Raw genomic sequence first — 23,185 nt, forward strand, 5'->3', positions numbered from 1 at the left:
ATGAAGGGCTTTTGCCCGAAACGTCGATTTTGCTGAAACTCCTCGATGCTGCCTGAATTGCTGTGCTCTTCCAGCACCATTGATCCAAGTCCTTCTGCAGCCTACCCATTTCCTCCACTTATCTTTGTGCCATCTGCAAACGTAGCAACAGAGCACTCAATTCCTTTGTCTATATCATTAATGTAGCTGAAACTCCTCGATGCTGCCTGAATTGCTGTGCTCTTCCAGCACCATTGATCCAAGTCCTTCTGCAGCCTACCCATTTCCTCAGTACTACCTGTCCCTCCACTTATCTTTGTGCCATCTGCAAACTTAGCAACAGTGGACTCGATTCCTTTGTCTATATCATTAATGTATAATGCAAATAGTTGTGGTACCAACAGAGACCTCTGTAGAACTCTACTAGTTACCTGATGCCATCCTGAAAAACACCCCTTTGTACCTACTCTCTACCTTCTATCAGTCAGCTAATTCTCTACTGATGCAAATACTTTTGTACCTAATACTGGCCTTATTTAGTAGTCTCCTGTGTGGCATGTCATCAAGTGACCTTCTGGAAATCCAGTCACTGGCTCTCCTTTGTCTAACTTGCTTGTTACCCCCTCAAAAAAATTCTAACAGATTTGTTAGGCATGATCTCTTTGATGAAGCCATCCTGACTTTGTCGTACTTTTGTCGTACTTTACCCTATTCCACAATCTCTTTAATAATTTATTCTAAAATCTTACCAGCATCTGAGGTCAGGCTATCCGGTGTATAGTTTCCTGTCTTCTGCCTCCCTCATTTCATAAACAGGGGTGTGACATTAGCCATTTTCCAGTCATCTGGCAGGCGCCCGGACTTCAATGATTCTCGAAAGACCAGCACCAATATCTCTACAATCTCCTCAGCTATCTCCTTCAGAGTCTTGTAATGTAGTCCATCCAATCCAAGTGATTTATCTACCTTCAGATCTTTCCGCTTCCCCAGTACCTTCTCCTTAGTGATGGCCATTACACTCATCTCTGCCCCCTGACTCTTTTGAAACTCTGCTATGCTACTTGTGTCTTCCACTGTGAAGAGTTTCAGACTGAGATGAGGAATTTACTCTCAGAATTGAGCATTTTTGGAACTATTCAGTTTCTGTCATTCTTGTTTCTCAACCCTGCTTTTCACCCTCATTTTCCACTGGTCTAATGTCCACTTTTGCCTCTTTCCTAAACTCTAGATATTTAAGAAAATTCCTGCAATCTTTTTATGTCACCAGCTAGCTCACTCTCATTTCATCGTCGGCCCCTTTTTGCATTTTTCATCATGCTGGTTTTTAAAGGTTTCCCAATCCCCTGCCTTCCTACTAATCTTCACCACATTGCATGCTTTTTCTTTTGCTTTTATGCTGTCCCTGACATCTCTAATTGGCCCTGGTTGCCCTTAGTATTTTTCTTCTTCCTCGGGTGAATTTCTGCAATGGTTCCTAAATTACTGCCATTGCTGCTCCACCATCTTCCTTGCTAGACTCTCCTTCCAATCAGGTCTGGCCAGCTCCTTCCTCATGTCTTTGTAGGTACCTTTACTCAATTGTAATACCATAACATTTGATTCCAGCTTCACCCTCTCAAACTGCAGGGTAATTCTATCAAATTATGGTCACTACCCCTAGGAAGCTAGAGGTTCCTTCGAAACTAGCTGCCTAATCAAGTCTCCCTCATTGCACATCACCAAATCCAGAATTGCTCCCTAGTTGGCTCTACCACAAACTGCTCCAAAAATCATCTAGTCAATATTCCATCAATTCCTTTCATTAGGCTTCACTACCAACCTGATTTTCCCAATTCACCTGCATGTTGAAGTCCCCCCATGACTATTGTAATCGTTCCTTTCTTACATCCCTTTTCTATCTCCTGATGTATTTTCTTCCTGACATCCTGGCCACTGTTAGTTGTGTAACAGGCATCCTATCAGGCTATTTTTTCCCCTTTGCTGTTCTTCAACTCTACATGCACAGATTCCACATCTTTGACTCTATATCACGTCTTGCTATGGATTTAATTTCATTTTTTACTAACTAACATCACATTCTCAGCCCCTCTGCCCAGCACTAGGACATTTATCCTGAGATATTTAGCTTCCAGCCCTGATTCCTTTGCATCTATGATGTTCACAACCTGCCAATTTCAATCTGCACGACATTTACCATTTTTCATATACTGTGCGCATTTAAGTAGAACATCCTCAGCCCTGCATTGACTGACCTTTCTCATAATTGTCCCCTTATCTGCTGTGCCTGCAGTTAGAGTTCTCACTCCTCCTATACTGTCCAAATACTTGCTTGGAAACTTTCACCTCTGCTGAACTCTCCTCTCCTTTAACTTTTTTGTAAAAGTTTTGTGGAACTAAAGCTCTAAAAGACATTAAGTTTACCTTGAAATAAAGGATAAATGTAAAATAGTAAATGTTCTGTATATTGCTTGCAATTTTAACACAAACAGGTTATTCAGTCCCCATTAATAATCTTAATTGCCAAACTCTCACCCTGCTCCCATGTCAATTACCTCCCCACACACAACCTCTTTCACTTTATTTATCTGTTGCTAAAAGGGACTACGCTCTGTGCTTCACTTAACACAAATACACAAAAACTCCTTTTGCTCTCCTTCCTAAATTACGTACGTTAAATCTTACATCCATATCTCCCCACTGTAGATCAATTGCTGAACAATCCATTTCTATCTACTACGTTCAATACCAGCATGAATTTAAGCATTTTTACCATTACATCCATACTCTCAACTGTTCGCATGAACTACCTCAATTTTTTTTCAAATTTCCTTCAAGAATATTTCTTGAACCAAGTGAATCCATGCAAGTCCTATTGCATGAACATTTTCCCAGCGGTGTAAAAGCCGACTCCACACAATGCTACAAATGTGGCCACAATGGGGTTTTACACAAATTCATCATTGTTTCTCAACTTCTACTTTCGATATTTCATTTTATCTACAATTCTCAGTCTTCTGTATTTGAACCTCAAATTTATCCTTCTACATTCTGTTTGAATGGTAATTATCAAATCTTTCACATCAAAATAGCAGTCTATAAGAGGTATAGTTAATAAGTTTGTAGATGACACCAAAATTGGAGTGTAGTGGACAGCGAAGAAGGTTACCTCAGATTACACCAGGTTCTTGATCAGATGGGCCAATGGGCTGAGGATTGGCAGATGGAGATTAATGTAGATAAATGTGAGGTGCTGCATTTTGGGAAAGCAATTCTTAGCAGGACTTAATACACTTAACTCAAGGTAGATAGGATAGTGAAGGCAGCGTTTGAAATGCTTTCCTTTATTTGTCAGAGAATTGGGTACAGGAGTTGGGAGGTCATGGTGCGACTGTACAGGACATTGGTTAGGCCACTGTTGGAATATTGCGTGCAATTCTGGTCTCATTCCTATTGGAAAGATGTTATGCAACTTGAAAGGGCTCAGAAAAGATTTACAAGGATGTTGCCATTGTTGGAGGATTCGAGCTACAGGGAGAGGTTGAATAGGCTAGGGCTGCTTTCTCTGGAGTGTTGGAGGCTGAGGGGTGACCTTATAGAAGTTTATAAAATCATGAGGGGCATGGATAGGGTAAATAGACAAGGTCTTTTCCCTGGGGTGGGGGGGGGTCCAGAACTAGAGCACATAGGGGCAACATTTTCATGCAGAGGGTGGTACATGTATGGAATGGGCTGCTAGAGGAAGTGGTGGAGGCTAGTACAATTGCAACATTTAAAAGGCATCTGGATGGGTATATGAATAGGAAGGGTTTGGTGGGATATGGGCCAGGTGCTGGCAGGTGGGACTAGATTGGGTTGGGATATCTGGTCGGCATGGACGAGTTAGAATGAAGGGTCTGTTTCTGTGCTGTACATCTCTACGACTCTATAAGTCTACAATTCCGTGACATGTTTTGATCAATAAATCAGTTATATCATCATCTTGCAGGTTGGGGGTCAAGAACAATTAACTATGCCTAATCTTTAATGTACAGGTAGGTTTAGATACTCATTTTTCTACCTAAATATTATTTTTATATAGTCAAGAGAAGTAATAACACAACAAATCACTGAAATACTAATACCCATTTCCAATCCTTGCCTTCATCTCATACTAGGCTTAGCTCACTTCTAATTAAACTAATTTGCCACCTTCTCATGAAGTCCATATGCTTAATCCAACAGTCTGTGGTACTCTGCCAAAACCTTTCTATTTTTATTTAATTAAAATTAAAGCAGATCAAGAATACACAATTAAACTGCACTGTCACCCCATCCATGGGTGTTCCTAATACCAAAATGGGCTAAATGGTCTTCACATCCTATAAACCTTTATGTGAGAAACTGAAATTACAAAAGAAGCACTAACAACCCAATTTCAGAATGCTTTAGAACTAACTGGAACTCATTTTAGTAGGGTTAAGCATTATCAAAGAATTTGATAGACTCAATTACCCAAACACCTACATAAATATTCATTTTCAAAAATTATAACAATTCTTAGATTACAAGTTGCATAGTTAAGGACAGATGTGATTAAAAATATTTTTAAAATAAATTCTATAAAATCACTAAGGATCAGATCTGAATAGCAGCAACATAATTGAAATATATTAAATTTAGTCAGTATACTTAGTTCTTAATTAAAGCTACTCAATCTACATTCTGATAATTAAACTTTTAAACCCCAAGCCCTCAGGTAGCTATGTTGCTTATTTTGACAATGCAAGTTAATCAAAATTTCAACTTCTTACTTCATATGAGCACCATGCTATGGCTAGATGGTCTAAAAGTTTCCATGGCTTAATGCAGAAATGTTGAGTGTATAAATGTGCAATCATTATTTAAACCTGTAGGGGGAGGTATTGGTTTCAAAAACAAACTTGAAAGCTAATTAATGTTAGCCTGATAAAACACTGAATTAACATGTAGGGTAAAAGAGACAGAGATATGAAAGTCAATGCCAAGGTTTGTGTCAACTACAATATTTAATCCAGTTAATTACTACTTTATCATTATCCTTTGAATCAACAGAAAAGCAGTTAAGTAAAACCCTTCAACTCCAAACCTCATCTCAACTTTAATCCAAATACATCCAAAACAGTGAAATGCAAGGCGAAGGGTGAGTACTTTCCTCCTGCAGAGTGTGAGATTAGTGTATCATGAATCTATAGATCTCAATGGCAGTGAAAGCCTCCAGTGGTTCAAGTCATACCTGACAAAGAGCACATGGTCACGTTTGTCAAGGGCCAATTAACGTAGTCCCAGGACATTACAGCCAGAATTCTTGAAGACAAGATCAAACGTGAGGTCCATTTGCTGATACTTGTACATGGAAGAGTTCTGGAACTCCTCCAATAATGAATTAGCCTCTGTCAGCCAATGAACTGTATCAAGTCAGTATTTACTCTCCTGCTTTACCACTTCCAAAATACATAGCTTTCCCTGATCTTCAACATCATCATCACTAATTCCCCATTCATCAGTAACCCGGGAATCAACAGTGACTCAGGATATCAATTCCAGGGCACAAGAGTATTGTTGCTGACGAGAATGCATTGCCCAATTCCATGGCTGTGACAGAAAACCTCAACTTGTTTAAAAGGCACCTGGATCTGCACCTGAAGCTTTGCAATCTGCAAGGCTATGAACTAGGTGGTTGAAAGTGCGATCAGAATAAACAGCTGGTTTATTCAGCCAGTGCAGATATAAAAGGCTGAATGTCCCTTTTTTGAGCTTTAACTTTTCTACAGTTCCATGTCATTTTCCTATGTTCTTCAATAGAGCTCTATTGGTCAATAAGATTCAAATCAGGAGCATAACAATTCCTTTCGAAATGTGCAAGGTAATGAAAATCTGAGAGGCAAACATGTTTCGTATATTGGTGTACACAATACTAAAGAGGTGTTAGTATTATAGCTGATAAGGAAATACTGAGGAATAATCTCGAATTTAGATATGAGAGCACTTCTAAAAATATCCATTATACAGTGCCCATCATGACTAGGATACAAAGGAGAAAAAAAACTGCAGCTTCTAAGGCTTTCTTTGCACTTTCAATGAAGGAACCAGTATTCCACAGTGGAGGGCAAGGCAACAACGCACTCATGCCTTATACTGCTGGATCACAAACACAAATACCACGGATCATGGAAATCTAATAAACTCAGAATGCTGGAGAAACTCAGCAGGCCCGGCAGCATCTTTGAGGAGAAAACAGATAACTTTAAGTCAGGTATAACACTTCTCCCAGTTTGATTTTCCAAATCATAGACAATCAGTACACAGATCATGAGGGGCTTCTGCTGTCAGCTGACTTGTTGAGGAGGATTAAGCATCCTTGGCATTGACAAAATTCTGCCTTTTGGAAAAGAAAAAAAATCGCACAGGAATGTTGGGTCTTCTTGAAGGTGTAGACCCTGCCAAAAAAACCTATCAGGCAATGAGACACCATAATACATTCACCTCCCTTGCAATCTAATACCTGAGCCAGGTCTGCTCTCAAGTACTTTAAGGAACTGTTAATGAGTAACCAGTTTTCCTGATCATTAATGGGGCCCAATGACAAAGGGCTGAATTATCACTCCTGGAGCACAGAGGTAGGGCAATTCCCAACTCCACAAACCTTACTCGAGACCAAATACCCTGGACAGGCAGATTTTTAATCTGGCAGGTATTCATTGCAGTCTGACCTACTGCTACCAGAAAATGCATAAAAGAAGCTAAAAGGACTGGGTTCATCCACATTTTATACACATTGTCGGCTTTTTTTAAAAATAATCCCAAACAGATCATGGCCTCATCCAAAAAATTAATTTTTGACTAGAGGCATCTCTTTATCTATCCAAAAGCACATCCTACCTCTCCATAAACCTCTTGATTGATCAAGTGTACAAATCATGTTTTGGATATCCCCATGACTGAACTGTGCACCTGAATGAAGGCAGCTACACTTTAATGTGTGCAGTTTCTTCAGTAGCCCATGGATATGCAAATTACAGTTACTTTCCCCCACTCACTCCCCAGCTCCACAGCAAAACTTTTAAGTGCAGACTTGTACACTTAATGATAAAATTCTAAGGAGTGAGCCAAACAAGGAGACTTTAGAGCGCAGGTTCATAGTTCCTTCAAAGTGGATAGGTAGACAGGGTAGTGAAGAAGTGTTTGGTACACTTGCCTTTATTGGTCAGTGCATTGAGTATAGAGTTGAGAGGTCATGCTGCGGCTATACAGAACATTGGTTAGGCCATGTTTGGAATATTGCTTTCAGTTTTGGTCTCCCTGCTATTGGAAGGATCCTGCAAAACTTGAAAGGGTTCAGAAAAGATTTACAAGTACATTATCAGGGTTAGCGGGTTTGAGCCATAGGGAGAGGCTGAACAGGCGGGGGCTATTTTTCTTGGAGTGTCAGAGGTAAGGGGTGACCTTACAGAGGTTTAAAAAAAATCATGAGCGCCATGGATAGGGTGAATGGTCAAGGCCTTTTTCCCAGGGTAAGGGAGTACAAAATTAGACAGGATAGATTTAAGGTGAGGGGAAAGATTTAAAAGGGACACAGGTGGCAACCTTTCCAAGCAGACAGTGTTAAGTGTATGGAATGAACTGCCGAGGAAGTGATGAAGACATCTGGATGGGTATATGAACAGGAAGAGTTTAGAGGGATATGGGCCAAATGCTGGCAAGCAGGGCTGGATTAATTTAGGGTATCTGGTCGGTATGGATGAGTTGGACCAAAGGGTCTGTTTCCGCGCTGTATATCTCTATGACTCTATGTGCTGGAATCAGGAATGCCTTTTCTGGCCTTCAATCTCACTTTGACTAAGTTGGAGACACGCCCTTCTGTCATGGTGAAAATCCAGGCCAAAGTTTGTAACAGAATTGAGATCCTTCCTACTCAGCAGCAGACAATATCACGTCAATGTCCCTAAAAAGGTTTAAAATAGCCTCAAGCACATGTTAACACTAAAGGTGCAAGTACTACTTGTGGAATTCAGTTAAAATGGCACACCCTCAAAGCAAGGCACTGGCAAACTACATTCTACTTTCTAAATAAAAGCTTTAGAATCACAAAAGAATGGGTTTGAAGGCAAGCTATATCAGTAAATGAGCTACCCACATCAAATTCGGGATGTTTGTTTTCAAAACTACCATACTGATTGATTCTTTAAAATAGTGAGATGCATGTGCATTCTGTCTTACACTGAACTCAACAAAAATCAGGGAAAATGTCATCACAGACAGTTGTGCAATAAAAAAAAAGGAGTTCTGGAGAACATCACTCCATCCCAAAGGATCCATTATACAACAGGTTCTAATTGACTAACGTAGACAATAAAGGTTATAAACAATAAACCAGAGATCATACCATCAGGAGGCAGAACAAGTTTCAAGGTTATGTTCAACAGCTGTTTTCCAATCAATGAGGGAAAAAAAAACTTCTCAACCCAAAAACCCAACTGTAATTAAAAGATAAAAGTGTTGTACTTGGGAAACAGAAATTACAATTACAAAAAAAAAGGCAACAGCACAAAGTAGTGAAAACACTATTAAAACCAGCATTGACAAAAATGAACACACACAAATTGGATTGAAATTTTGACACAATATGTAATTACTGCCTTTCTATTGCTCCTCATGCTTCATAAAAATACTGCACAGATTCCTTACCCTTGAAGTGGCAAAAATAATTTCTTGGTGCATCCTCCACGGTCCAGCCTCAACCAGAGTTGACTTCCCAACCAATCAGCACCCTTTTGTCACGCAGTATTAGGTGGTGCTCCCTTCAAATTTTGGCATTCTTGTGCCTATCCTGATGAGTACGATAGGAAAAGTTTTGCCAACCTTTTTTTAAAGCAATGCAAAAGCTATGTTTCCTACTCATTCTCTTCCCTCTTCTTCCCTCAAGTTTTGGTGCAAGATTTCTGGGCCAATTAGGGATAGGCAATTGATGCTGGCTTGGCCAGCAATGCCCACATTCTATGAATCCATTGAAAAAGAAATCTCAGACAATGCACTTTTTTCTCCCCAGGTGAAAGCACTAACAAGCAAAATGTATGGAGAATTCTGCTTAATTAGATACTGGGACGAGATTAAAAAACATTCAAGTTGAACTTTAATTTTAAAATCCCCCCCCCCATGGAAATACATTTGGTCTCTGCACATCACCTTCATTTTTGATTGGTAAACAGTAAGTGTTAACCTTGTAAGGAAGTAGAAGACTCTAATCTGCAGCCACCAGTCATTAGCACAAGTTGCAATAGGTGCCCAAAAGATAACATTCATAAAAATATGTAGCGCTATTAAAACTTCGTATCTGAAACACACCCTGAGCAGAATTCTGAGAGTATACAATACCTTTGCTTGATTTATGGCTTCATTCCGAAGACGCTGTTTATTCCTCTGTAATTTATTAGGCATCATCGTCCCGGTTCGAAAGTCAAAGCTATTGAGATCGAAACTGTTTCCGAGATAGCGAGCCAGTTGAGGCTTACTCCTGAATTTCTTACCACTTGGGCTGAAAGAAAAAAAAAATTGTTCTAGTACCAGTTGATGATACATGCCATTATAGCCCCAGCAATGCATACTAGGGCTTAAATCAAGAAAAAGTGTAAGAGATAGAATACATGTATATAACATATATAGATCACATGGGATCCGGGGGAGCTAGCCAATCAGATATAAAACTGGCTTCAAGGTAAGAGACAGAGGATAATGGTAGAGAGTTGCTTTTAAGGGGGCTCCTATTGTGCAGAGGTTAAATCCCTCTCCCTGGACTGAGGGGCCCTGGTTCAAGAACCACCTCCTCCAGAGGTGTGTAATAACATCTGAGCAGGTCGATTAGACAAAAAGAAAGTATCTTTTCAGACTGGAGGCCTGTGACTAGTGGTGTGCCACAAGGATCAGTGCTGGGTTCACTGCTTTTTGTCATTTATATAAATAATTTGGATGTAAATATGGCAAGTATAGTTAGCAAGTCTGCAGATGACACCAAAATAGGTGATGTTTTGGACAGACAGGGTTACCTCAGCGTACAACAGGACCTTGATCAGATGGGCCAAGGAATGGCAGACGGCATTTAATTTAGATAAACGTGAGGGTGTTGCACTTTGTTAATGCAAATCAGGGTAGGACTTATACAGTAAATGGTAGGGCCTGGGGGAGTATTGCCGAACAAAGAGACGTACGGGTGCAGGTACATATTTCCTTGAAAGCAGAGTGGCAGATATTCAGGGTAGCAAAGATGTTTGCTTTCATTGGTCAGAACATTGCACATAGTAGTTGGGACATCATGTTGTGGCTGTGCAGGACACTGGTGAAACCACTTTTAGAATAATGCATACAATTCTGGTTGCACTTCTATAGGAAGGACATTGTCAAACTTGAGAGGGTGCAGAAAAGATTTAAAGTGGTTGCTGGGACTGAAGTGATGATGTCATAGGGAGAGGTCAGGTAGGCTGGGGTTTTGTTCCTGGAGCGACTTAGGCAGAAGGATGACTTCATAGAGATTTATAAAATCATGAGGGGCATGGATAGAGTAAACAGCCAAGGTCTTTTTCCCAGGATAGGGGAGTCCAAAACTAGAGGACAGAGGTTTAAGGTGAGAGAGAAAAGATTTAAAAGGATCCCAAGAGGTAGCTTTTTCACAAAGAGAGTGGTGCGTGTATGGGACGAGCTGCCAGTGGAAGTGGTGTAGGCAAGTACAATTATATTTAAAAGGCATCTGGATGAATATATGAAGTGGAAGGGTTTAGACGGTTATGGGCCAAATGCTGGCAAATGGGACAAGGTCAGATTGGATTGTCTGGTCGGCATGGATGAGTTGGTCCGAAGGGTCTGTTGCACAGAGTGCTTTTGCCCTCTTCTACTGTTAGGTCAGCATCAATTTTTCACTCCAGGAAATCCAAGGTGTAAGTTTTTTTTTTGAGAAACGGGAGTTACAGCTAAAAATCAACATAAATCCCATTATCATACCTACTTGGCATAGATAAAGGAGTCTGTGACAGCTAGCAGCTTTGCAATTGGTAGGATCAGCATCAATCACAACAGTAAGAATGTCAGTAAAGCTAATGAAAGCATATATCACTGTAGAATGAACAAACACTGATACAAAGATCCCAATCTAATCCAGAGAAGAACACTTCACAATTGTACTTCCAGTTCCTCATTTTTAATTCCATCTTGTAGACAGTATACACTGCTGAAGGGAGTGGATGTTTGCACATGTGGTGCCAACCACATGGGCTGCTTTGCCCTGGATGGTGTCAAGCTTCTTGAGTGTTGTTGGGAGAGCACCCGCCCAGTCATACTCCTGACTTGTGCCTTGTAGATATGGTTAGGTTTGGGGAGTTGGAGGCGAGTTACTCACCACAGTATTCCTAGCCTCTAACCTGCCCTTGTAGCCACTGTGTTTAGAATCATAGAATCCATCCAGCGTGGAAACAGGCCATGTGGCCCAACAACTCCACACTAACCCTCCAAAGAGTATCCCACCCAGACTCTCATTCCCCTACCCTATTACTCTGCACTTCCCCTACACATCCATGAACACTAAGGGCAATTTAACATGGCCAATTCACCTAAACTGCACATCTTTGGACTGTGGGCGGAAACCAGAAACACCCAGAGGAAATCCACACAGAGACAGGGAGAAAGAGCAAACTCTACACAGTCAATTGCCTGAGGCTGGAATTAAACCTGGGTCCCTGGCACTGTGAGGCAGCAGTGCTAAATACTGGGCTACAGTGCTGCCCAAAACTATGTAACAAGTTCACATGAAGTGGGCTTCAATAAGCAGTATGGTCCACTCCTGCTCCTATTTCTTAGATCCTCAGATAAATTAAAATGTAATTTTTTTGTTCAAATTCTCTAATGCACATTACATTGCAGGAATGAGTGCCCACACACATACAAGTAAATTCCCAATGCTACAGCAAAGTTATCTGGCTACAATTATGATTTGGCACATCATCAAAAATTCAGCTACACCTGAATGCACCAAGTCTAACATTTTCTGGCATGTTTACTTGGTAACAACGTGTCCCTACATGGATTTCAATGTTGAGACTATTGCGTTATACCATGCTTCCTAGTTTGTGGAGGACCAGGATAACACAGAGCAATTTCCTGATTGAGAAACAGAAAATAGGAACAGGAGTAGGCCACTCATCCCATGGAGTCTACCCCACCATTCATTATGACTTCTTTAACCCCCACCCCCCCCCCCCCCCCCCCCCCACCCACCCACCCAAATCAAAGTGATAATCAGAAACCAATGTATGCACAACTAGCTTTAATAGTTCTCATAAATATAAGTTATGCAAAAAAAATTCTTGATATACTGGTGAAAATCTTATAAAGTAGGGGAGATATCAGGTCCAAATGTAATTAGAATTATTTAATTAGAATCATTCACAGACAATAGTTCCTGGGCTTGCAAGATTCCATAGATATGATAACATCAATGAACTTAACCTATCAACCAACCTCACCTAGGATCTCATAACACATTGTTCTACTGAATCACCCTGTGCATTGGATCATACTTTCCAGCAGCATGGGCAGACTCAAACACTCCTGATTAGTGGTTCAGAGACTACACTGTCATCTCAATTCCAGTCCACTTCCATTCTTGCGCAATTTTCACAATACTGCTGCATGAGCTAAGCTCAAACCCAGGATCCATGTAACTACAGAGCCTGCTCCTTTCTCCCTCTGGAGTATAGGCATACTTCCATCCCAACCTCACCCCAACCAACGCACTGTCTACATTGAAGTGGATATTCTCCTTGCTAGACTCAATCCTACACAAGCTGTAGAATTCCACATCCAAAATTTCTTTTGCCTATATCGCAGACTTCCAGCTTATTTGCTAATGAACTGACGTTTTTTTAAAATGTGTGATTTATGAATTGCTCCATAACCTTAATAAACACACATTTCAGTTGCCCTCACCACTGAAACACTATTATTACCTATTCTTCACACCCCACTCCACAGACTCAAACCATCCTGACCCAGTAAGAAACTCAAAATGATTACAGCCATTCTGCTCAGAGTCCCGCAATATAAGGAGTAATTCATCTAATGCAACTGTGGCCTTTCCCTGTGGTCCTGTATTTGTGCAGCTTTTCAAAGAACGATCTAATTATCTTAGAAAAGCCTCAATTGAACGTCCTTCCACCACACTGTCAGGAAATAGATCCCAACTAGTTGTGGCATGAAAATTTCTCTGGTTTCTACTACCTTCAATCTGTGCTCTCTGCTTCTCGATTCTTCCAATGGAGGAAATTTCTCTTCATTTATTCCAGTCAGATTCCTCATGATAGCAAATACCTTCATCAAACCTCCTCTAAATCTCCCCTTCTGCAAAGAAAGCAGACTAAAATCTCTAATATTTCTTAGTAATTAGTTTCTCATTCCTGACCTCCTGAATCTTGTCTGCATCAAAGCTCACATCAGATCACATTGTAAGTGAGAAGTAACTGGGCAAAGTGAAAGGGAGGCAGAGATGAGACTGGCAAGCCAAAGCACAAAGGCTACCATAATTATAAAAGGGGGTGTTGGGAAAGGAAAGATGGACGGATAGAAGAACAGGAAGGAGGGAAATAAAGAAAAAGACAGACAGAAAGAAAAGCAGAAAGAATTTGAGTGAAGGAGAGAACTTATACACTTAATGGTAAGGTCCTAGGGAGTGTTGCTGAACAAAGATACCTTGGAGTGCAGGTTCATAGCTCCTTGAAAGTGGAGTCACAGGTAGATAGGACAGTGAAGGCGGCATTTGGTATGCTTTCCTTTATTGGTCAGCGCATTGACCACAGGAGTTAGGAGGTCATGTTGCGGCTGTACAGGACATTGGTTAGGCCACTGTTGGAATATTGCGTGCAATTCTGGTCTCCTTCCTATCAGAAAGATATTGCGAAACTTGAAAGGGTTCAGAAAAGATTTATAAGGATGTTGCCAGGTTTGGAGGTTTTGAGGGAGAGGCTGAACAGGCTGGGGCTGTTTTCCCTGGAGCGTCAGAGGCTGAGGGGTGACCTCATAGAGGTTTACAAAATTATGAGGGGCATGGATAGGATAAATAGACAAAGTCTTTTCCCTGGGGTCAGGGGGTCCAGAACTAGAGGGCATAGGTTTAGGGTGAGGGGGGAAAGATATAAGAGAGACCTAAGGGGCAACTTTTTCACACAGTGGGTGGTACGTGTATGGAATGAGCTGCCAGAGGATGTGGTGGAGGCTGGTACAATTGCAACATTTAAGAGGCACTTGGATGGGTATATGAATAGGAAGGGTTTGGAGGGATATGGGCTGGGTGCTGGCAGGTGGGACTAGATTGGGTTAGGCTATCTGGTCGGCATGGACAGGTTGGACCGAAGGGTCTGTTTCCATGCTGTACATCTCTAGAACTCTATAAAACATTGGAGAATTCAAAAATGAAACAAAAGGAAATCAATTGGTTTGTTTTGAAAGAAAGAACAGGGATGTGGGTAAGATAAGAGAGAACTAGTCCTGTGATGCATGTTGAATTGAAGACACAAAACTACTAGCAAGCATATACATAGCCCAATTTCTTGGTAAAGGTACACTCTGCAACATTACAGCACTCTAATAACATGGCAGTGACTAATTTGCAGAGTACTGAGATTTTCTGCTTTTTTTAAAAATTGTCATTCATGACAAGACCAAAACTACAAACAGTTCACCACACTGATCACACAGATGAGTCATTCTGGAACGTAAAGGTCAGCAGTTGACACTGCAGGATGGGATACATTCAAAAGCTGCACTGGAAATAATGAAAGCTCCCAAGAAAATTAAATCCAGTTTCTCTACTTATGAGGGTCACTCTAGGTCATTAACAAACTTGTATATTTTTCCTACATGAAGTTCAGGGACTTCAAAGCAAAAGGAAAAGCATGCTTGTTTTAAAAAAGATCTGAGTTCCATTACGTTAATTTGTAGAGTGAAAAACAATGGAATACAGGCAGTACAGCCAGACACTGCCTTAGGGAGAAGGAACACTTCTGGATGAGGGGAAACATTAAGCAGCATTTCACAAGCAGGGGAATAATACAATGCAGTTAGAATGGCAGGAAGTCATAGTTGAGCTTTTCAGAAACTTGATAACCGCAATGCTGAAAGAGTACATTAATTGGTACTGTACATGTTCCAAAAAGATTGCTTGTAGCACAGGGAATGTAATTCTGGTGCTTTGGGATAAGGAACAGTCTGTGACTCAGGGTTTCACAGAATTCCCTCATCATGTACCACACCTCACCCTGACGTATGGCAAACTGCTGCTATGGCACCGTGGCTACAGATCACTGGAGTTACGACACCATGACTCACCAGTGATCCACCCAGCAGTTAGACAGTCTGCAGCAGCTGTTTTATCAAGAATACATACACAGTGCATGCAGAATTATAGGGTACTGAAACACAGATAATGTGCATAAGTCTGTCAAAATTGGCTCACTTTGCACAAGTGAACCACCCAAAAATCATATTCGAATATGATGCAAGAAATGGAGGCTTCTGGGAGGTGGTACAAAAGTGTAACTCAGTCCAGTTATCGGAGATCAAAGTGCAAGAGTGATGCTTGAACTGTTAGGTGATCAGCAACACCCTGGGTTTAGTTATGGCCTTGAAATCAGTTACTTTTTTTGTGTATGTTTTAATTTTGCAGCTAGCACAATTGTAGAGGCAGCATTACAATCTTATAATTATGTAGTGCACTTAATGTAAGAAATGTCAAAAGATTATTCACAGGATTGAAAGAGGGGGAGTAGAACAGGATGTGGAACCATAGTGTGGGTATTTGGCAGGGAAACGGGTACAATGGCTGAGATGACATTAAGAGTCATCTCCAAATACTGGTCAGAAATAGATTTAACAAAGTGGAAAAGCAGTTAGCAGTGGAAGGGTCAAAAAATGTTCAAACCAAGACAGCCAAAATCATCTATTTGCTGAAATACAAAGGTTAAAACACACAAACAGAAAATAAAACCAACTAAACAGTGGAGAAGGATGCAGACATTAGATAATGTGAGATTGTGGAAAGAGTTGAAAAATTTTCATTCAAACAACTATGAGCCAGACAGAGTTGGTAGGTAAGATGGTCACCTAAGACATCAATAGGATCAAGAATAAAATGCCAACAGCACAAAGATGGCCTTTTAGCACATCCATGCTGACCCTTGAAGGAGTAACTCACTGGCTGCCATTGCCGTTTTTCCAAGTAGCCCCGTTTCTTTTTTTTGTTTTCAGATAATGATCAAATTTATTTCCAAAACTGTCTGTCTCCACTATACCTTCAGGAAGTGTACTCCAAATCCTAGTCATTCGCCCATGAGTAATAGCTTTTCATGTCAGCATTGTTTCTTTTGCCAATTACATTAAATCTGTGCCCACTGCTTATTGGTCCTTCCATCTCATCTACTCTGTTCAGATCCCTCATTATTTTAAATACCTCAATCAAATCTCCTCTCAATCCTTTATTCTCTCAAGAGAATGGTTGCAACTCCTCCAATCTTTCTATGTGGCTGAAGCTCCTCATCACTCCAGAATCTTTTCTGTATCCTCTTCCTGTAATCCAGAGGGTTGGAAAGTGTAGAGAAACTAGAAAGGTGGTAACAAGAAATTTGGGCTATAGCAGAATGCAAACAAGGCAAGGAAATAGAATGATTCCTCTCAAATGATTTCACATCTTTCTTAAAATGGAGACTCCAGAACTAGATGCAGTGCTCTAGTTGAGGTCAAACTAATGTTTACTACAATCAGTTTTATATAGGCAACTGCGCCCTTGCCAGAGCAGCAAAAGTAACACTCCATGATAAAGATTACATGGAGAAATGAAAGAAGGATAAATAAGAGTTTAGATATCCAATGAATACCCAATATGAAGGGCTAAGATTTGCAAGTCAATGAATTGGGAAACAAGCTAGAGAAAGTGACCTGGATATGAAATTTTAAGCTTTGCACCAGCTTATGCCATTTACAAACCATCAGCATGAGCTGGAGACGGCATCTAAGGAGGGATTAGAGCTTTTGTCAGAACTGGACAGGATAGATTCAGTCTGGCCTCTGCTGTAAGACTATATGGCTCATCGACAGCTGGGCATCAGCCACTGTTGAGATGAAAGCCAATCTGGCTCACCTACGAGTAGATACAAAAGACAATGCGATACACCTGAGACACGGAATCAAATGTGGCAGTGGAGGTTAAGATGGGTATCAAATGCACACATACAAAAGCAGAGTTCTTTTTGCAGAAAATGTTAATGGAAATTAGAGTACACTGAATTGGAGGTAAACTATTGGGTAAATAGGATACTGGTTTGGAGATGAAAGACACAATGACTATATACACTTAATTGGCGGGATGTGACTACTGGTATCCTGTAGGAATCTATACTGGGCTACAGCCATTCATTATAGATATGAATGTCTTGAATGAAGGATTAGACATTTGTGTACCTAAGTTTACAGCAGACACTAATAGGGTAGGACTGCAATTAGTATAGATGGAAGTTCTAAGGGGAGAATGTTAGATTAAATGAGTAGACAAAAAACAAAAATGGTGGATACAGATTAATGCAGCAAAGTGAGAGTTCATCCACTTTGAACCCAAGATAGATAGATCAGAGTACTTTCGAAACAGGGAGATGCTAGGAAATGTGAATGAGCAAAGAGAAGGGGTACAAGAACAGAAATCACTAAAAGTAAGAGGTACAAAAACTAATTTAAAAAGATCTTTATTCTGCATTTGAATCATCCTGCTTTATGATACATGGAGGATATGTTTATATGTTTTTCATTTTATTAAACTATTCAAAGCCACATGATGGATGAAAATATTAAGAGGCATCATAAAATGAATATAAAAGTGCATTAATATAATTTGGTCATTTTGGAGATTTTCTTTTCCCCATTGCTATCTTTTTTCTCTCTCACTGGCAATTGCTATGACTACTTAATTGTTAAAAACTAATTTAAAAGATGGTGGAATTGAATTATTTCAAAGTGCTGTAATTCAAAAGTGTTGAAGTTCAGTTACTAATAAAAGCAAATACTGCAGATGCTGGAAATCTAAAACAAACACAGAACGCTGGAGAAATATCAGCAGATCTGAAAGCATCTATGGAGAGAAAATCAGTTACTACTTTGAGAAACTCAGTGGGTCCAGTATCATCTGTGGAAAGAAAGCAGAGTTAGAGTTCAGAGGCCCTTCTTCAGAACTGAGTTGATGTTGCCAGACATGCAGAGTTTCTCCAGCAATTACTGTTTTTGCTTCAGACCTTTAGCATCCACAGTTTTTTTGTTTTATTTTAACATTTTGAGTCCAGTATGATGAAATTCAGAATCAGAAAATAGAAAATACATCATACTGGACTTGAAACTTCATTTCTCTGTCAATAGAGACTGCCAGACCTACTGAAGTTCAGTTACTGTTGCCAAAAACAGTGAAAGCCCCGCCTAGAAAATGACATTTAGCTCCAAGCACAGCACCACCTGAAGAACATCAATTCTTTGGTATGGTGCTATGAAGGCTTCCCAGAATTACAACTGGACAAAAAGGGGTACAAATGAAGATTGAATAGATAAGATTTTTTATTCCTTTGAACATAGAAGATCAAAGGGTGACCTAATTGTGGTGTTTAAGATAATCAAGTTAGAGCAGATGATCACAAGATGTAGGAGCAGAAGTAGGCCATTCAACCCATCGAGTCTGCAGTGTCATTCAATGCGGTCATGGCAGATCTGATAACACTCAAACCTGTTTTCCTGCTTTTTCACTATAACCCTTAATACTCCAACAAATTAAAAATCTGTCTGTCTCAGCCTTGAATATACATAATGACCCAGTCTCGGCAGCCCTCTGTGGTATAGAATTCCAGATTCACTACTCTCAGAGATACAACAGCTCCTCATCTGTCTTAAAGGTGCAACCTCTTATTTAGAGATTACGCCCTCTGGTCCTAGATTCTCCCACAAGGGAAAGCAACCTGTCTACATCTACACTGTCAAGTGCCCCAAGAAATGTGTATGTTTCAATATGGTGGCTTCTCATTCTTCTAATTTCCAATGAGTACAACCTGCTCAACTTCACCTCGCAAGACAATCTCTTTGTTGTCAGCTATTACCTATTTTCTTAAACATCTGCCACTGTTCCTCACCATCTTTGCAGCTACATTCCTTTCCGAGTCCACCCCAGCCAGATCTGCCCCCATTCCTTTGTAATTAACCTTTTAAAGCTTAGCACAGCTGTTTCCAAGCCAGGTTCCATCACCTCAAGACTAATGTGAGATTCTAACATTTTATGGCCACTGTTTTCTTGGGGATCTTTTGATTTCTTAATTTATTCTCTGTCTCACCATACATGTTAGGAAGCCCATTAACTATTGTCAATCTCTCTTTTCCCTTCTTATTTCTTATCTCCAGCCTATTGATTCTATATCTACTGATTCAACATAATTTATTGCTCTAGTACTGATTTCATCCCATACAAATAATGCCACCCCACCACCTTTCCTTCCTGTTTGTTTCTTTGAAAAGTCTCAAACTCCTGAGTATCTCATTCCTTGCTTTGATTTCCTTGTAACCTTGTCGTCATAATGGCTTTAACATCATACGCATTAACCTGTATTTGTGGCGTTAATTAATTTAATAATTCGTAGGGTAGCACTTTGCCTCTACATGAGAAGGCACTGAGATCAATGCCCACTATAGGATGGCACAACCTTAGCTGACAGTCCAGCAGATCACGGAGGGTATGCCACACTGCTGGAGGTGCTGTTTATTGGATAAGACATTGAACCAAGTCCTTCTGTCTCAGATGGAGACAAAAGATCCTGTGGCATCATTTCAAAGTAAAGATGAGGCTAATATTTAGTCCTCAATCAACTTTATTTTTAAAAAAATCATCTGGTCACACATGCACTGCTGTTTTTCGGAGCCCACTGCACCCAAATTTGCACTACAGGATATGTGGTAGCCATGTATACGTGACACTGTGGTCATGTTACTGGAATAGCAATACGGAGGCCTGAACTAATGCTCTATAGATATGACCATAAGACACAGGAGCCATTCAGCCCATTGAGTCTTCTCCACCACTCAATTAGACCATGGCTGACCTGACGTTTCTTATCTCCACTTTCCTGTTTTGTCCCTATAACCTTTGATTCCCATGCTGATTAAAAATGTCTATCTCAGCCTTGAATATACAATTAACGTCCCAGCCCTAACACCCTTCTGCAGTTCACAGATTCACAGAAGAAATCCCTCTTCACCTCTGTCTTAAATGTGCAACCCTTTATTCTATGATTATGATCATTAGTCCTCGACCCTCCCATAAGGGGAAACAATCCTTCTACATCTTCCATGTCATCTTGCATGTTCCAATAATAGGTTGCCTCTCATTCCAACAAGTACATGCCAAACCTACTTAAACTTTCCTCATACCTGGGATTAGCCTAGTTAACTTTCTCTGTACTGCCTCCAATGCCAGTTTATAATTCCTTAAAATTCTTGGACTTTAAATTCCACCACATTAGCTGGTAAATTTAAATGAAATTAAATAAAAGGTAGATTTAACATTGAAACTACCAGACGGTCACAAGAAATCACTTGTTTCACTGATGTCGTTTAGAGAATGAAACCTGCCATCTTTTTTGGCTCAATCTGTATGCTAATGGATTCCCAGAGATGTATATAATACACTAAAATGTTCCAGTTAGCCACTATGCTGTTCCAAACCCACCAATAAAGTGAGGAAGGAGTGGTGGAATGAAAATGTCCCGACACTATTAATTCCTTAGGGAAAGAAATCTACTATCCTTACTTAGTCTGGCCAGCATGTGATTCCAGATCCACAGCCATGTGCTCAATTCTCAACTGTCCTCTGAGCAATTAGGGATGGAGAATAAATGCTGGTGCGCACACATTCCATGAATGAATCAAAAAAAGCCTTCAACAGGGATCAGGCCAAGGCCTTCACACAGTGCCTGGTGGCAAACTTTATGTTTTAGCAATGGTTAGATGCAACAATCCATGGCAGCAATGCAGTGATAACCATTCCCAAAACTATCTGCAGCATAACCAACATTGTTATCCTTTGCAAGATTTTGTGACAAAAAGTATATATTCCTATCGCTGTTAACCATCTTTCTTATCGATGGTACATTGAGCTGGTGATTATGGTCTGTTAGGGAAGACTCACTAAAGCAGGTGAGCTTAATATTAATAACGTTTGCATCTACTGAAAGCAAAGTGCGGGCTGAAAAGATTTGTATGGTTCCGAAAAATGTCTATTTGCAATTAACTCTCAGTGGGGAGAATTCAGCATGCTCCCTCCAATTAAGTTTTCAAAATGCTGAATTAAGTGTCAGCTAACCTTGAAATCCATAGAATAGTCACGATCTTTCAGTCCTCTTTCCTGATAGCCAGTCAATATTTCCCAGCCTCTGTAAAAGCTCAGCTTGCAGCCATTTATGAAACTATTCTTTACTTCTGCTACTTCTCTGTGCTATGTCCACTTATAACCTTCATTATTTCGTGTTTAGGTCTACTTAACCTTTTCACCATATGAAACAACCAGTCTCCATTGCAGGCATACTGTTGCTGCAGAGTGCATTATCTGCAGGATCCACTGCATCTTTCAGCAACACCTCTGAAACATGCAACCTCTACCATTAGATGGCCAAGGGCAACAGACACTTGGTAACACCAATGTTAAGTTCTCATTTAAATCAATCGTCACCTTGTCTTGCAGTTTCAAAACCTGAAACTCACTACCTAATAGCACAGTGCAGGACCTTGCGTTATGTCTGCACATCATAATTTCTCAAGGATAACCTTTGGTGAATAATATACATTGACCATAATAAAAATGCCCACATTTCAAGAATCATTATTTGCAAATATACTCTGTCAGATATCTGAAATAATTATTATAAATACCCTTCATAATTCTTCCCCAATACCTGCGCTGTTTGTACTGGTAAGCTATAAGGAAAATAATTAGAGTCATAGAGATGTACAGCATGGAAACAGACCCTTCGGCCCAACGCGTCCATGCCAACCAGATAGCCCAACCCAATCTCGTCCCACCTGCCAGCACCCAGTCCATTTCCCTCCAAACCCTTCCTATTCATATACCCATCGAAATGCCTCTTAAATGTTGCAATTGTACCAGCCTCCACCACTTCCTCTGGCAGCTCATTCCATACACGTTCCACTCTCTGTGTGAAAAAGTTGCCCCGTAGGTCTCTTTTATATCTTTCCCTCCTCACCCTAAACCTATGCCCTCTAGTTCTGGACTCCCCGACGCCAGGGAAAATACTTTGTTTATTTATCCTATCCATGCCCCTCAATTTTGTAAACCTCTATAAGGTCTAGATTGGGTTGGGATATCTCGTCGGCATGGACAAGTTGGACCAAAGGGTCTGTTTCCGTGCTGTACATCTCTATGACTCTATTAAGGTCACCCCTCAGCCCCAGCCTGTTCAGCCTCTCCCTGTAGCTCAGTTCCTCCAACCCTGGCAACATCCTTGTAAATCTTTTCTGAACCCTTTCAAGTTCCACAACATCTTTCTGATAGGAAGGAGACCAGAATTGCACGCAATATTCCAACAGTGGCCTAACCAATGTCCTGTACCGCCACAACATGACCTCCCAACTCCTCTTCTCAACACTCTGACCAATAAAGGAAAGCATACCAAACACCTTCTTCAATATCTTATCTACCTGCGACTCCACTCTCAAGGAGCTATGAACCTGCACGCCAAGGTCTCTTTGTTCAGCAACACTCCCTAGGACCTTACCATTAAGTGTATAAGTTCTGCTAAGATTTGCTTTCCCAAAATGCTGCGCCTCGCATTTATCTGAGTTAAACTCCATCTGCCACTTCTCAGCCCATTGGCTCAACTGGTCCAGATCCTGTTGTAATCTGAGGTAACCCTCTTCGCTGTCCACTACACCTCCAATTTTGGTGTCATCTGCAAACTTACTAACTGTACCTCTTATGCTCACATCCAAATCATTTATGTAAATAACAAAAAGTAGAGGGCCCAGCACTGATCCTTGTGGCACTCCACTGGTCACAGGCCTCCAGTCTGAAAAACAACCCTCCACCACCACCCTCTGTCTTCTACCTTTGAGCCAGTTCTGTATC

At 40.6% G+C, this 23,185-nt stretch overlaps 1 protein-coding gene across 3 annotated transcripts in view; it reads right to left on the bottom strand.

The window, feature by feature from the left end:
- The window catches only part of LOC122565129 (methyl-CpG-binding domain protein 2-like), an 86,487-nt gene extending 69,988 nt beyond the window's left edge, over nucleotides 1–16,499 (bottom strand). For 2 of the 3 annotated variants that reach the window (XM_043720903.1, XM_043720816.1), the window contains exon 1: nucleotides 9,370–9,612. In XM_043720903.1, coding sequence (XP_043576838.1) covers nucleotides 9,370–9,597 — 228 coding nt within the window. In that variant the 5' untranslated portion in view covers nucleotides 9,598–9,612. Of the gene's footprint in view, nucleotides 1–9,369; nucleotides 9,613–16,480 lie in introns of those variants that run through there. The other variant, XM_043720973.1, reaches the window with a different exon arrangement.
- Nucleotides 16,500–23,185: the final 6,686 nt, after the last annotated feature.

Source organism: Chiloscyllium plagiosum, chromosome 1, assembly GCF_004010195.1.
Source record: "Chiloscyllium plagiosum isolate BGI_BamShark_2017 chromosome 1, ASM401019v2, whole genome shotgun sequence".
NCBI classification, from domain to species: Eukaryota; Metazoa; Chordata; class Chondrichthyes; order Orectolobiformes; family Hemiscylliidae; genus Chiloscyllium; species Chiloscyllium plagiosum.